The sequence below is a fragment of the Papaver somniferum genome, chromosome 3, assembly GCF_003573695.1.
Source record: "Papaver somniferum cultivar HN1 chromosome 3, ASM357369v1, whole genome shotgun sequence".
In the NCBI taxonomy this organism is placed as follows: domain Eukaryota; kingdom Viridiplantae; phylum Streptophyta; class Magnoliopsida; order Ranunculales; family Papaveraceae; genus Papaver; species Papaver somniferum.
Genome location: NC_039360.1, coordinates 126,467,101 through 126,482,725, shown reverse-complemented (window position 1 = coordinate 126,482,725; position 15,625 = coordinate 126,467,101). Strand labels below are relative to the sequence as shown.

General features: G+C 35.8%; 1 protein-coding gene across 2 annotated transcripts; it reads left to right on the top strand.

Moving 5' to 3' along the window:
* The first annotated feature begins 2,971 nt into the window (after positions 1-2,971).
* LOC113361612 (auxin-binding protein T85-like) lies at positions 2,972-5,494 on the top strand. Of its 2 annotated transcripts, XM_026604803.1 has the most exons (5): positions 2,972-3,106; positions 3,206-3,312; positions 3,436-3,639; positions 4,977-5,045; positions 5,387-5,494. In XM_026604803.1, the coding sequence occupies exons 1-5, from the start codon at positions 3,013-3,015 to the stop codon at positions 5,486-5,488; spliced, it is 576 nt and encodes a 191-aa protein (XP_026460588.1). In that variant the 5' UTR covers positions 2,972-3,012; the 3' UTR covers positions 5,489-5,494. The 2 variants fall into 2 exon arrangements, with proteins under 2 accessions (XP_026460588.1, XP_026460587.1); XM_026604802.1 differs by lacking the exon at positions 5,387-5,494 and having other exon boundaries at positions 4,977-5,333.
* Positions 5,495-15,625: the final 10,131 nt, after the last annotated feature.

Genomic DNA, 15,625 nt, shown 5'->3' with positions numbered 1-15,625 from the left:
TTCAAGGATCAATCAATTTCAATCAATAACCAAATGTCGGATTTCCAAATGATTGATTCAAACGCACAACCTATGATATTTCAATCATATAAAAGAATATAATACAGAATAAAAATAACACAGACACCAGAATTTTGTTAACGAGGAAATCGCAAATGCAGAAAAACCATGGGACCTAGTCCAGATTGAATACCACACTGTATTAAGCCGCTACAGAAACTAGCCTATTATAAACTAACTTCGATCTGGACTGTAGTTGAACCCCAATCAATATCACATTGATTCAAGGTACAATTGTGATCCTTACGTCTTTGATTCCAGCAGGATGCTACGCACTTGATTCCCTTAGATGATCTCACTCACAACTAAGAGTTGCTACGACCCAAAGCCGAATACTTTAATAAACAAATCTGTATCACACAGAAAAGTCTACAGAATAGATAAATCTATCTCCCACAGAAATACGTACAACTTTTGTTCTGTCTTTTGATAAATCAAGGTGAACAGGAATCAATTGATAAACCAGACTTATATTCCCGAAGAACATCCTAGTATTATCAATCACCTCACAATAATCTTAATCGACGCGACGAAAGAAGATATTGTGGAATCACAAACGATGAGACGAAGATGTTTGTGACTACTTTTCTATCTTGCCTATCGGAGATATAGATCTCAAGACAATCGTTACGATTGTACTCAAAACGATAGAATCAGCAAGATCATATCACACAACTACGAGAAAGTAGTATCGGTCTGGCTTCACAATCCCAATGAAGTCTTTAAGTCGTTAACCTGGTTTTCAAGAAGAAACCTAAGGTTAAAGGAAAATCGACTCTAGATAATACAACTAGTATCACACGTAAGGTATGGGGATTAGGTTTCCCAGTTGTTAGAGTTCTCCCTTATATAGTCTTTCAAATCAGGGTTTGGAATCAATGTTAGCTTGGTAACAAAACATTCAATATTCACCGTTAGATGAAAACCTGATTAGATTCAAGCTAATATCTTTCAACCGTTGGCCGAAAACTTAGTTTTTTACGCACAAATGAAATGTACTATTTTGGGTTTATGTAACCGTATCCAAACATGAACATTTGTTGGTTCAACAATAGTTAACCACATGGTTATCCATATGAGCACTTTCATATCAACCATGTTCTTCTTCACCATAACTAGTTCAAATGACTCAAATGAACTAGTTAGAGAGTTGTTCAATTGCAAGGAAATCTTATGTAACTACACAAGACACAATCGAAGCAAAAACGATTTGATTCACTCGAATCGGTTCATGAACTATATAGCCACGATTTGGATTTAGCATTCCTTAGTTAATATAAATAAGTTCACAACAATCGTCTTTAGATATAACCACCTTAAGTTCGCAGACTTAGTTCGCGGACTTAAGTTCCCGGAAGGAGTTCTCAACCTCCAGCATATTTTCTCGGGTCGAGAATTTCTGCCAGTTCGTGGACTGAGTTCACGGCTCTTGTGCCGGTTCTCTTGATCAACAAAGTTCACAAAATTTAGTTCTAGGAAAAGGACTTATACATATATGTGTTGCCACGCAATGCTTATATCCATAATTGGTTATTTAATCTAAACTCTCATTTCAATCATTGAAACATTCTTAGAGGACATTTCTCCAAAGTAAGCAATTTTCAAAGTGATTAAAACGTGTCATGACTTTCGTCACTAGGTAAAGATGAACTTGGCCAAAATAAAAGCTTACCAACGGATATTTCGAGAAATAGATAGGCGAGATAAACTTGGCTCGAAATAGCAAATGTGTATAATCAAAGTCTATATAGCAAAACGACTTTTGTCTCAAAATAGGAGATTGAGTAGATAGACTTTTGAGTGATATATAAGTTCAAGTCTCCACATACCTTTTAGTCGATGAAGATCCACCAGTTCCTTGAGTAGTCCTTCGTCTTGTATGATGATCGCCATGGAGTTCTTGAGCTCAACTACACTTTCTATCCTAGTTCAAGACGTAGCTATATATAGTAGACTAGAAATCAAGACTTATAGTTTTGATCACTAACATTGACAAACATGCTTGAGATAGCAACGCATGCGAGTTCGACCGAGCAATGCTCTAACATTCTCTGTAATGCTAAGAGGGAAACTACAGATCACTTGTTCATACATTGCTCTTTTTCATTTGAGGTCTATGATTATTTCATCAAAGCTTTTAGGATATCATGGCCTCTACCGGATTCTCTGTTACAATTTTTTGATGCTTGGAAGGTAAATGTTCTGCTTGGAAGATCGAGAGAGAGAGGTAAGGAAGATAATATACTACGACATATGCTGGATAATTGAGTTTTTGGTGCTAGGAAGAAAAGCGTGGCAGAGGTGATAGATCATATTAAGTACATGGTTTTTTTATGGTCTTGTGATGCAGAAACTTTTAAATTCATTAACCTCAGTTTTATATGGAGTCACAGGGAGATCCTTATGTCTGCATAACCTCCTGGTAACTGCTTTGGTCTTGTTTGGTCTGTAATAGCTTGTTTGGTCTTGTAAAGGCCTTTAATCTTGGTTATGTATTTGCCACTATTCCTGGTAGCTGGTTCTTTTTCTTAATATAACCTTCTAGTTCGATAAAAAAATCTGACATCCGAATCGGGTTGAGACAGTGTGGTCGACTCAGCTCCAAGATCCAGATCCCGAGTCGGATCCATATAACGAAACTGTAGCGTTTACAACCCAACTGTCAAAATGTCAAGCCTAGAAGTGGCAGAGAAAGCAAAACTCCAGTACCACCTGAAGCAAAAATTACGTACTTCACCTTACGTAAACATGACAAAAACACTACGTAATCCAACTCCAAAGCTAATATCGACCGTTCAATCTTCATCAACAAAAAATACCTCACAGAATTATTTTATTAACTTATACCGAAATGTATGTTATCACTAAGAATAAACTTTTTCTTTCTCCTGTACTTTTCTTTCCGAGCATTCTCTCATAGCCTGGAAACTTTCACCAAAAGAATTCTACAGGATGACAAAATCTTCTCTATTCTCCTCTCTTCTTCTGATTTTTGTTTTAATCTCCTCTAGTACTTCCTCCAAGGCTTCAATTTGCTCCAAAAATGGTAAGATTCAAGCATTCAGCATTCTAAGTTGGAAATGTTTGAGGGTTTTTTTCCCCTTAATGTGATATATAACCGTGTTTCTTGTTCTTGATTTGGTAGGAATACCATTAGTTAGGAACATCAGTGAGCTTCCGCCGAGTGATTATGGGAGAGGAGGACTATCACATATCACTGTTGCTGGTTCAGTTCTACACGGAATGAAAGAGGTACAAACACATCTTCTACATTTGTGTGGAAAATTTGATGCCCATATTATGTTTGCTTAAATGCCTAGGAAAGATGTATTTGGTTGTATGATGACCAAAATATGAAACTTCATTGTGTTCTAGGTTGAGATATGGCTCCAAACATTTTCTCCGGGATCACGGACACCAATCCACAGGCACTCTTGTGAAGAAGTGTTTGTGGTCTTAAAAGGGAGTGGTACGCTTCTTATTGCCTCAAACTCACACGAGAAACATCCTGGAAAGCCGCAAGAGTTTCGGATATTTTCGAATAGTACATTTCATATCCCCATGAATGATGCTCATCAGGTAAAAAGGCTGCTGTTGTTACTCTTGACTATCAACGAATAGCCTAAAACCTTGTTTACTATTATTATGACCACCATCATTGCAAGCTTATTTTTATTTGCAGCATGCACTAGACTAAGAAATAACTTACTGGGAGGATTTAGGTGGTAAGAAATAAACTAAATGAAATGGCAGCAAATAGATATGAAATCAGAATAGGCAGAAAGAAAGAAACTAATGAAATGGCTTGACTTCACTATCTGGTGGCATCTGAAACATACATTCAGATACAGGGCTGTTTGCCGATGTTGGTTCGTTCTAGTTTTTTTATTTTCTAAATAGGAAAGAAAACTATTATTGAGCTGAAACAAGAGTTACAGGCATTTTCTCTCTCATGCGAGTCCTTAACCAACTGGGAACACTAACATCCGAAAACACTGAACTCACTTTTTGCCTAGCTTCGTTTGCAAGAGACTCAGCTACATCATTTGATTAATGTTCCTCTATGCACATAGGAACATTTCCATGAATCAAAATCTTTAACCAAGTGCTTACAGTAATTTATAAAACTATCATTTGTCCACTTTGTAGATCCTCTACTACCACTAACAGCATTAATAACATTAAGAGAGTCTCCTTCCAGCTGCAACTTGAGAATTCCGCTGCATCTGGCCCATTTAATTGCCTTCAATGCTGCCACGGCTTCAGCCTCCTCCTCATCTTTAGCTATCCCTGGGATACAATTTGCTTCTTTGCAGTCCCATGTATCATCTAACATTGTCAGTGCAACCCCCATCTTTTTGACTCTTTAGAGAAAGAAGCATCTCAGGTAGTTTCCGGTCCTATTCTGGCCTCCTGCCTGACCAATACCTGAATTCTTCCTGTTTACAAGTAGCCAGTAACTAATAGACTGGTTGATCTGTCTTACTAAGTCATCCACCTGCACTTGAGCACTATCAAACACAATAGCACACCTCAACTTCCATATATGCCGCAAGGAGAAGCCTGCAAACACAGTTATCTCGTTCTGTCTATCTCTAGGAAAAAGAGATAAGTTAAACCAGCTAGATATCCGATCCACAGTAGACATTCCATTTAATTCTCCTGCAATATTAGTATCTAATGCAAACCATATCCTGCTAGTTATCTTACAATAAATCAAGAGATGCTGAATAGATTCAGTATCATTTCTACAAATAGGAAAAACATAGTCAGTACTAGGCACAAATTTAGCAAGCCTACCAGTAGAATGGTTCATCCTGCCTTTTGCATGTTATACTGTGGGTCATGCTTTTTTTTTAATAGCTATTATTTGGCTATTATGTTATCATTCTCATTTGTCCATTTACTGATTGCAGGTTTGGAATACAAATGCAAATGATGACTTGCAGGTTTTGGTTGTAATATCTCGTCCGCCTGTTAAAGTGTTAGTTACTCTTACACCCTGCCTAAGTTACCACTACGTAGGATTGCAATTCATAACTCAGTTTTTGCTTCAAAAAAAAAAGAAAAGAAAAAAACTCAGTTTTATATTGTAGTTGCTCATGTAACTTATCAATCAGTGAAGTATTATCCTCCATATTTTGGTCTGCAACTACTTCAATTACCACAATCTTGTATTCTAGTGTTGAATTCTCTTTCAGTCTTTTATGATTTTTTTGATTGGAAAGTTTTAAAATGTTCAATTTTCTTAAATGCTTTCTGTTACAAGAGCTTGTAAATTTGACAAACAAAATGTCAATAACATTAACATGTAACTTTTTGCAAGTTCATGTACGAGGATTGGTTTATGCCTCACACTGCAGCCAAATTGAAGTATCCTTACTACTGGGACGAAGATTGCTTCTATTCGCCAAAAGATGAGTTGTGAGAAGTACGTAGTTGAAAAAAATTGTTATCTGTCTATCAAGACATTCAATTTATACTGATCAATAGCATCACGGATATGTGGCAGAAAGATCAGAAAATTTGCAAGCTATGTACAGAAGTGAGCGCAACCTTGTTTTTTTACACCTTAACTTGTGCTGGACTTTAACTGACCAACCTCGCTGAACTCAGTGACTAGATAGTTTCCTGAAATTCTTTTATTCTTCTTTATTAACACCTTGTGATGTCTTAATAATCATGCAGTTATGAACTACAGATACTTTAGTTACTAAGAAAAAGAAACCCCAATAATTGCTACTGTCACAATTTAGAAACCCAATTTTGGACATCTAAATGGTCAAATTCATTATTTTGAAATGTCTTAGAATTGCGGGGAGGATATCAGTCGGTCTTACAAAAGTAAAGTCTAATAAGCTCATTAACAATAGAAAACAAGACCCCACGGACCCGAATGGAATCTGTTTTTCGGGTTGCGAGTAAACACCAAAATTGTTACTGTTCATCCACAAAAAACTCATCCAAATAAAAGTGACACAAAAACCCCACATAATATGAATATTTGGTGTTTTTGTATCAATATCCACCACAACCACCACCACCATATCCACCATCAATATATACCAGCACTACCATCACCAACCACCACCACTACTAGCAACCAGTACCACACCCACCAACAAATACTAGCACTACCATCACCATAAAAAGCACCACCAACCAACACCATCACAAACCAGAAACAGTACCACCGAAATTTGATTTCATCATAACTTACTGTTTCATCATAAAAATTTCGGTTTCATGATAAAGAAAAAGGCAAAAATAAGATGAAACTAGATTTGATTTGGGGTTTTTGTATCAATTTTGTTTAATATGGAGTTTTAATGGATCGCAACATTTGAATGGAGATTTTGTACTCCAAATTTGATCACCTTGGTGTTTTACTACTAATTCTGTTTGATGTTATCTTAAACTAGGTGGTAGAGGATCTTGGTGAGGAATTTGTTTTTACCCTAAACTAGATGGTAGATGATCTTGTGGTGAGCGCGTGGCCTTTTAAATAGTGAGCAGAATGTGGAATATGATGAGTACAAGCTATATAATGGTGACTCCCTTAGATTGATGGGCGTAGTAGATGATACAGAGGTGTTGGAGGATACTATGGAACTAAATGATTTTTCAGAAAAAATATAATAGGGTATGTGAATCCTCTTGGTCGGGAATGACGAAGGAAGTTACACAGGAGATTGGCACATCAGATATTGTGTCCAATGTTAGGCAGTCGCGGCCAACATATATATTAGCCAGTTTTATACGAGAGAATTTGGCTCCAGCAGGGGTGTCGCCATATAGGATTCTACACAGATGGCATCAAAGCAGTTCCAGAAGGAGCTAGATTGGTGTCTAGGCATGACCTAAGATCTCATCACTTTATGCATGCCTCGCGTACAAAGGAAAACCTTTAAATGAGTATGTTGGGGAGAAGATACATGATCAAGGTATCTCAAAGAAAAATAAAAGGAATCTGAACGTTTACATGGCAAAGGAAAGCTACATGGCTTGTTTACCGTGTTTAATTCGAAAGTCATTATTTCATGAACGTCGAAATGCGCAGGAAAAATGTGGAGACAAAGGAAACCAGGAAGGCAAATGATACACATCCTAAGAACTCTCTGGTGGAGGATACTAAAGAGGCTGGAGAACAGCTAGAGTGGTACGAATATGTGAAGTTACTAGGAGGGACATCACAACCACGGTCCCACTGGTTATTCGAACAATGTAAGTAGATTGTTTTATTATATTGTTTATGTTTATAATATTTTATTTTTTACTCGTTAGCTTATCTATTTTGAGACCTCTTGCAGATTGTTAATTATGTACTGCACTCAATGCAGAAATACCCTGGATTCACGAAGAAAACTCGGTGGACCACCGTTGGCAATTATTTCTCTGTAAGTTTTATATGAGAACTATAAAATATACAATATTTGGACTATAAATACACGTGTAGTTATACATGTATACGATGGATTGTAATGTGAGGTTTCTCACGCTCTGTTAAACATCGTGTTGAAAAAGAGCGATGCGCTAGAAATCTAAAACTAAATTCCAAAACCAAAGAAAGGAAATGCATTTATTACACAAGACTACACGTCATGGGGAAATATGGAATGGATGGTTAACCATGGTCCGAGGTGGATGCGGTTTACGCTCCAGTGCTGGTGAACAAAAATCATTGGGTAGCAATCGAAATCCTCTTGAGAAGACGGAATATTGGTATCCAAAGATCAATTCCCCAAGTAATCAATCAAGTTGTATCAAATAAATAAGGTTAGACTATCGACTTGAATTGATTAACGTACAACCTGTGATATTTCAATTATAAAGATAAACAATATAAAGCGGAAAAAAATAACACATACGTCAGAAATTTTGTTAACGGGGAAGCCGCAAAAGCAGAAAAACTCCCCTAGTCCATATTGAACACCAAACTGTATTAAACCGCTACAAACACTAGCCTACTACCAATTAACTTCGGACTGGAATGTAGTTGAGACCGAATTAAACTCTCACATCAATTCTTGTACAGTCGCGTTCCTTACGCCTCTTGAATCTCGGCAGGACTCTGCACAATTGATTCCTTTAACTGACGTCACACCAACTAAGAGTTGATTCAACTCAATTTAAGACTTTAAACCAATCTACCTCCCACATATAAGCCTATATATGTGATTTCCTTTTTGATCAATGATCAAGGTGATGGAAATCGATAACAATAGACAAAGTTTAGATACTCTACATTATCATTCACCTCACAAGTATTAAACTTATGGAATCAACAAAGTCTGAGACGAAGAAAACTTTGATGATTACTATTTATCTTGATCAAGTGAGCATCTCAATCAAGATCAGGATACTCGAGCTATCAGATAAACAATAGATGGGTGTGGCTTCACGAATCCCTATGAAGTCTTTGTAGTCGCTAAACCCTAAAAGGGCTTTAGGAAGAGGACGACTCTACTTTTACAACTAGGACACACCAAGAAAAGTAGCGTCTGGATTCAAATATCCAAGTTGTTTGAGGTTCCACTTATATAGACATTCAAAGCATAGATCCAATCAAGAAAAACCCAGAGAATGATAATGATAATTGGTTATAAAGATGACGATATAATACAACTGTAAGATGATGCATAACTGCGATTATTGAATCTTAATGCAAACCTGCAACCACGTCCACAATTGGTTCACTGAATAAACGTTGCAAATCATAAAGCTTAGTTAGACATGAAAAATAACATGAAAAAAATAATTAAAATGAGTAAGACAAGGGAGTAACATGAGATTTGAAAAGGGGAACTTGATAATCAAATCATTTGCTCGTGTTTATAATTCCCCTACGATTCGATAACTCTTCTGAATTATTGAAAAATCAGACAATAGGGATTTAGAATGTATTGAAATAGTAAGAAAGTGATTGCTGAGGAGGGTGATGTAGGGCGTGCAAAGCTTAAGTGGAATCACCCACCATACATTGTCCAATACAATTTACATGAGTTTGTTTTTTCTCATTAAACAATAATTCTACTAGTGTACAAACTTTTGCTCATCACTAATAATGGGTTGTGAAAAGATCAAATTTAGATTTAGCTTCCTATTTTTGAATTGTATCCACTAAAATTTGACTGATATTTTTCTTTTAAACGGGGATATGTTGAAATATTTTGGATTTAAATTATTTTTCCCATTCAAATGCTATTTCAAAGTAACATATGAAATATGAGCGTCTGATTACTCATCTTTTATCCAACAAATCAAAATTGTTTATACAACTCTAGTTATTACCACAAGGTACAACCTCGATGCTAAAGTTGTGAAAGATTACGACTAACATTTATTGTACATGTATTTGATTTGGTTGCGTTATTAATTATAGCAACTAACTACCCCGTGAAATAGCATGTGTCGAATTCTCTTGTTTAGTTAATGAAATCATTATGAAAGAGATCCATTTTTGTCGTTTGTCAATCAAAACAATAGTTTTATCGATGCAGATTGAATAATTTTTATTGATGTGACTTTCAAAAAAGAGGATTCGACCATGGGATATGCTTTTTTACTTTACTCTGTGGACTATGGAACTTTCATGTATATTGCAGCTGGTTCGGAGTGGGCTTCATCAGCTTTTCATGAAGAATCAAAAGCCTTGCTAAATGCATCTTCTTGGTTAAGTAAAAATATATTATCCAGTGTCTCAATAGTAACAGACTGCAAATCTCTGGCGGAGACGATCAACAAGTCTTGCAAAGATTCTCCTTGGAGCGCGGACAATACCATACAGGAAACAAATTCAATTCTGGAAAAACTTCTGGAAGCTCAAGTAAAGTATATAAACAGGAAATATAACTCTGCGGTGGACTACATTGCAAAAGAAGCTCGAGTAAAGCATCTTCAACACATGTCTTCCCACCTTCAACAAAGGGTTTTAAAATCTAGTGTTATTTCCAATGTTTTTGATAAAAATGAGCTCATAAACCTTTTGTATTATATTTCTTGATTAATATGAGTTCCTTTTCCATCAAAAAAATAAAATAAATCAAAATAATAGTTGAATCTAATATTTTGTCAAACACAATGGTTACTTGGGGCCTATAAGGGTTAGTTGAGTCTAATATTTTATCAGCTACAAGGGTCTTTGGGGCCTATAAGGGTTATTTGGGGCCTAGGATTACAAGACAAAAAAGAGTCATCATGAAATAAAATAGAAAACCCTTTATATAACTATTTACATAATGACTAATTTATTCCTGATTAATTAGTGTTAATTGGGTGATTAATTGATTTTTAATCATATAAACCTAGATATTAATTAATGTTACTTCATCATCAAAATATAGATTTTTTTTTTGAAAAAATTCAACCCAGAATCAGCTTATGTTCATGCTCTCATAAATCGATTCTAAAATTCGGTATATAAGACTTAGAATATCAACCGTTTGAAGTTTTTCGATTAACGAAAAAAACCCAAAATCGGTTTTTGTTAGAGTTCAAATACACCGATTGTAATAAACGAATTTTATAAATGTACATATAAACATAAAACTTACTTTATCCCATCGAGAAGAGCAAAATCACGCAACTTTTTGTAATCAAGAATCCAATTGTTGAATGACTCAGAAAGAGTTGAAACATGAGCACTATATTTGCATACAGCGAAAAATGCATTTTCCCATTTCTCCTTTGGAATAGTCATGATATAATTATCAAAATTTCCACATTCAATTGCATGCATGCCCCACAAAGCTTCTTCAAAGTTAACTGCGGCGTAAGAGTAAGCAGCTTTATAAAACAAATCAATAACGGCCTTTGAATTCGCATCACCTGATTTAATATGAAGATTGCACTTGATGTGGTAAAAGCAATAGCTGCAATATGAATCGGGAAATACTTTTGGAATACCCTGCAAAAGTCCTTCTCCACGACCACTAAGGAAAACAATCGGACGACGATCCACCACTTGTTTAAGATCGTCCAGAAACCAAAACCAGTTTTCTTTGTTTTCAGCAGAAACAAAAGCAAAAAAATGGGTAAAAACCATTGTTTCCATTGATACATGTTGTAGAAGTCAAAGCACACCTGAATCTACCAGTAAGAAAAGTAGCGTCCAAGTAAATCACGGGCCTGAGATAACTATAGCTATGCTTGCAAGCACCGAAACAAATGAAAATCCTCTGAAAACTTCTGGTTGCATGATCAACTTCAAACTTCATATATCTATCAGGATTTTTTCACTCAATGGCTTTGATATACCAAGTTAAATTACTATACGACTTCTCGTTATCACCAAAATGTTCTTCAAATACGGGTTCTTTCCCTCTACGGGCATGTTGATACTTAATATTGGACCAATAAGTCTTCGTAAGAAATTGACATGATATGTTTGGGTTTTGAACTAAGATCCCCATGTATATTGTCAGCGATCAAATGTTTGACTAACTTGGTTGTCACCGCAGGACTCTTCAACCCCAAACCAACACCACAATGATATGTGTCTAAAACACCTAATTTTATATCTATGCTTTCTTTGCGAGTTTTCTTGTAAATTATGTATCTTATGTTTGCTTTTGATTGTTTAGGTATTTTGGAGTCATTTAGAGCAAAAGAATGAGAAACCATCTATTTGGAGGGTAAATGGCACAAAGATCAATCAATTCACAAGCGAGTGATACTTGGAGTCGAGCCAAGCCAGCGATAGGAGACAACCACTGCAGCTTAGTCTAGAGAAGTAAGGATAAACAACTATGGTGGCCTGTATTAATATGTTGGGTGCCTATAACAATTCCTATCATTATCAAACCCTGAAAACAAGAAAAAAATATTTTCTTATTACATCCAACCCATACTTCAGAGCTGAGAAAGAGAAAAATAGCTGTCGTTGTTCTTCGAAATTGAGAGAAGATTTGGTACTGCAGGTGATCAATTGAACCACACACAGAAGATTAAGAACATGGGTACTTGTCAGTTGGTGGTGATAATAAACTCAGGTAAGAAAAAGGGGATTTGTGATGTAATGGAGCAGATTGAGCGTTTCTGAGATCGAATTCAACAACCAGGAGATGGAGAAGATTGAGTAGCTACAGAATTTGGTGACAAATTAAAAAGGGGTTTTGAAGAAATTGTTGCCGATGGGTTATGTTCATTTAAAGGTTCAGAAAGAGTTGCTGGTGAAGATTCAGATAACGGAGTAATGCTGTGATTTGTTCAGTTTGATGATGGCAGTGTTGGTTGGATTGAAATGATGCAGAGAAGATTGTGTTAGTGAAATTTGGTGGTTGTGGTTGTCACAGATTGTGTTGGAATTAGTTCTTGTAACGCCCCAAAAGCTAGCAGCTTACTAATCCAAGATATCATCTATAAAATGAGGTACTAAGGATCTAAAACATCTACTTAAGAAATACTTTAAAAGTTATAAAAGATTAACCCAAAATCGAAACCTTCTCTGTATAAATATATACAAAAATCCTCTGCTATGATACATATACAATAGTGTATTGGTGTTCAAACTTGTAGCGCCCTAAAAGCTAGCAGCTTACTAATCAAAGAGATCGACTATAAAATGAGGCACTAAGGATTTAAAACATCTACTTAAGCGATACTTTAAAAGTTCTAAAAGATTAACCCAAAATCTAAACCCTCTCTGTAAAAATATATACAAAATTCCTCTCCAATGATACATATACAATAGTGTATTGGGGTTCAAACTATGTATATACATAAAAACAAATAAAGCAGAATCATCCAATCTTGATCATCTTCGCGAACGCTTATCGAACCTGTTATCTGAAAATGGAGTGGGAAACGAATGAGCACATCATCCCCAAAGGGGTGCTCAGAGGAAATATATAACAAACTTTCAAACATTCATCAAAACAATATGCATGTCGGATGAAAACACGGAAAACGCATTCATCTCGCATGTTAAAGGTTCCTCTAGTAATAAAAGTAATAAATACTACCAGGAAAATCCGGGCCTCGGCACCATTCCATACCGGCAAACATAGGGAAGTCCCCAAAGCATATAGGGCCTATATATCGGGTTGGCGTACCCGTAATATGAGGAACCATCAACATAAAAGCGAATGACCATGAAAAACTGTAATGAACACAAGAGAGTTCGTTATTGATTCCCACCTTTTTTGATGAAAAGCCACGCCTACCTCGAGATCTGCGTTCCACATGATCATCCTTTGAATCGATCGTTGTTAAATTAGATTGACTGTTAATCATACAAGCACTCTAAGGTTTTAGCTAGAAGATTCACACAACAATCATAACACAATATTATTCAAGTTTCTAATTATTGGTTAAGTGAAATAACTAATGGCTCTAATTCTATTAATTAATGTTCGTATTTAGTTAGTCGGGTTATTAGCGGTTAAATCGTCACTTGACTGGTATAATAGCGTTGACGAACTTGAGGGTCCTTACATTCTCCCCACCTTATACATTTTCGTCCTCGTAAATCGAACTATCCTTCTGAATCTTGAAAACTCCCCACCTTATAGAGAAATACTATCTCTCGTTTAAGTGCAAATTTTATTTTAAAGAAGACTGAAGTGCAAAACAACATGAAACGAAGCACAAGCCTGAATGGTTGTCTATAACTAATATCTATAATTTGTAGCTCTAGGTTCATTAGGCTAAATTCTATTTCAATAAGATAATTGTCACTAATTTCAAGGAAAAATCCTAATCTTTCTAAATAAAATTATATCAATTGGTTTCCTAAAGATTATACCCAACTTCTATGATCGGTCATCTCCGAATGCAGTTTCCCTGTCAAGGTTGGCCAGGCCCAACAATGCTTTCCTACGAACAGAAAAAACACAACCTTCACTATTCCCCAGTGCTGGATTAAATAGGTGCTAACTTCTTACGACTAATTAATCTTTAAATTCTATTGTAACTCGTTTAACCTACAACTTTTACTTCATAACATAGAAATACAGAAAAGCAATCAACATGTTAACAAAACAATCAACCAATTAAATACAATTTTTTTTTTTAATTTTTGATGATTTTTAGTAATTAAGATTTATCTCACAACCCAACCCAAGTCTAATCTAATTCACTAACCGGCACTGGCTAATTCTACTTCCGCCCATGTAAGATCTAATAGTGACCTATGATACCAACTTGTAGCGCCCCAAAAACTAGCAGCTTACTAATCCAAGAGATCGACTATAAAATGAGGCACTAAGGTTCTAAAACATCTACTTAAGCAATACTTTAAAAGTTCTAAAAGGAATACCCAAAATCTAAACCCTCTCTGTAAAAATATATACAAAATTCCTCTCCAATGATACATATACAATAGTGTATTAGTGTTCAAACTATGTATATACATAAAAACTAATAAAGCAGAATCATCCAATCTTGATCATCTTCGCGAACGCTTATCCAACCTATTATCTGAAACTGGAGTGGGAAACGAATGAGCGTATCATCCCCAAAGGGGTGCTCAGAGGAAATATATAACAAACTTTCAAACATTCATCAAAAAAATATGCATGTCGGATGAAAACACGGAAAACGCATTCATCTCGCATGTTAAAGGTTCCTCTAGATAATAAAAGTAATAAATACTACGAGGAAAACCCGGGCCTCGGCACCATTCCATATCGGCAAACATGGGGAAGTCCCCAAAGCATATAGGGCCTATATATCGGGTTGGCGTACCCGTAATATGAGGAACCATCAACATAAAAGCGAATGACCATGAAAAACTATAATGAACACAAGAGAGTTCGTTATCAATTCCCACCTCTTTTGATGAAAAGCCACACTTACCTCGAGATCCGCATTCCACATGATTATCCTTTGAATCGATCGTTGTTAAATTAAATTAATTGTTAATCACACAAGCACTCTAGGTGTTTTAGCTAGAAGATTCGCGCAACAATCATAACACAATATTATTCAAGTTTCTAATTATTGGCTAAGTGAAATACTAATGGCTCTAATTCTATTAATTAATGTTCGTATTTAGTTACTCGGGTTATTTGAGGTTAAATCGTCACTTGACTGCTCTAATAGCATTGACGAGCTTGAGGGTCCTTACATTCTCCCCACCTTATACATTTTCGTCCTCGAAAATCGTACCATCCTTCTGAATCTTGAAAACTCCCCACCTTATAGGGAAATACTATCTCTCGTCTAAGTGAAAATTTTATTCTAAACAAGACTGAAGTGCAAAACAACATGAAATGAAGCACAAACCTGAATGGCTTTCTACAACTAATATCTATAATTTGAAGCTCTAGGTTCAATAGGCTAAATTCTCTTTCAATAAGACAATTGTCACTAATTTCAAGGAAAAATCCTACGAATCTTTCTATGTAAAATTATATCTATCGGTTTCCTAAAGATTATTCCCAACTTATATGATCGGTCATCTCCGAATGCAGTTGCCCTGTCAAGATTGCCCAGGCACAACAATGCTTTCCTATGAACAGAGAAAATACAACCTTCACTATTCCCCAGTGCTGGATTAAATAGGTGCTAACTTCTTACGACTAATTAATCTCTAAATTCTATTGTAACTGGTTTAACCTACAAC

Excerpts from the sequence above, each read along its gene's own strand:
- LOC113361612 (XM_026604802.1), top strand. The coding sequence starts at position 3,013 with ATGACAAAATCTTCTCTATTCTCCTCTCTTCTTCTGATTTTTGTTTTA. Across the intron at positions 3,107-3,205 it reads TTCAATTTGCTCCAAAAATG|GAATACCATTAGTTAGGAAC; the intron begins GTAAGATTCAAG and ends TTGATTTGGTAG. Across the intron at positions 3,313-3,435 it reads TTCTACACGGAATGAAAGAG|GTTGAGATATGGCTCCAAAC; the intron begins GTACAAACACAT and ends ATTGTGTTCTAG.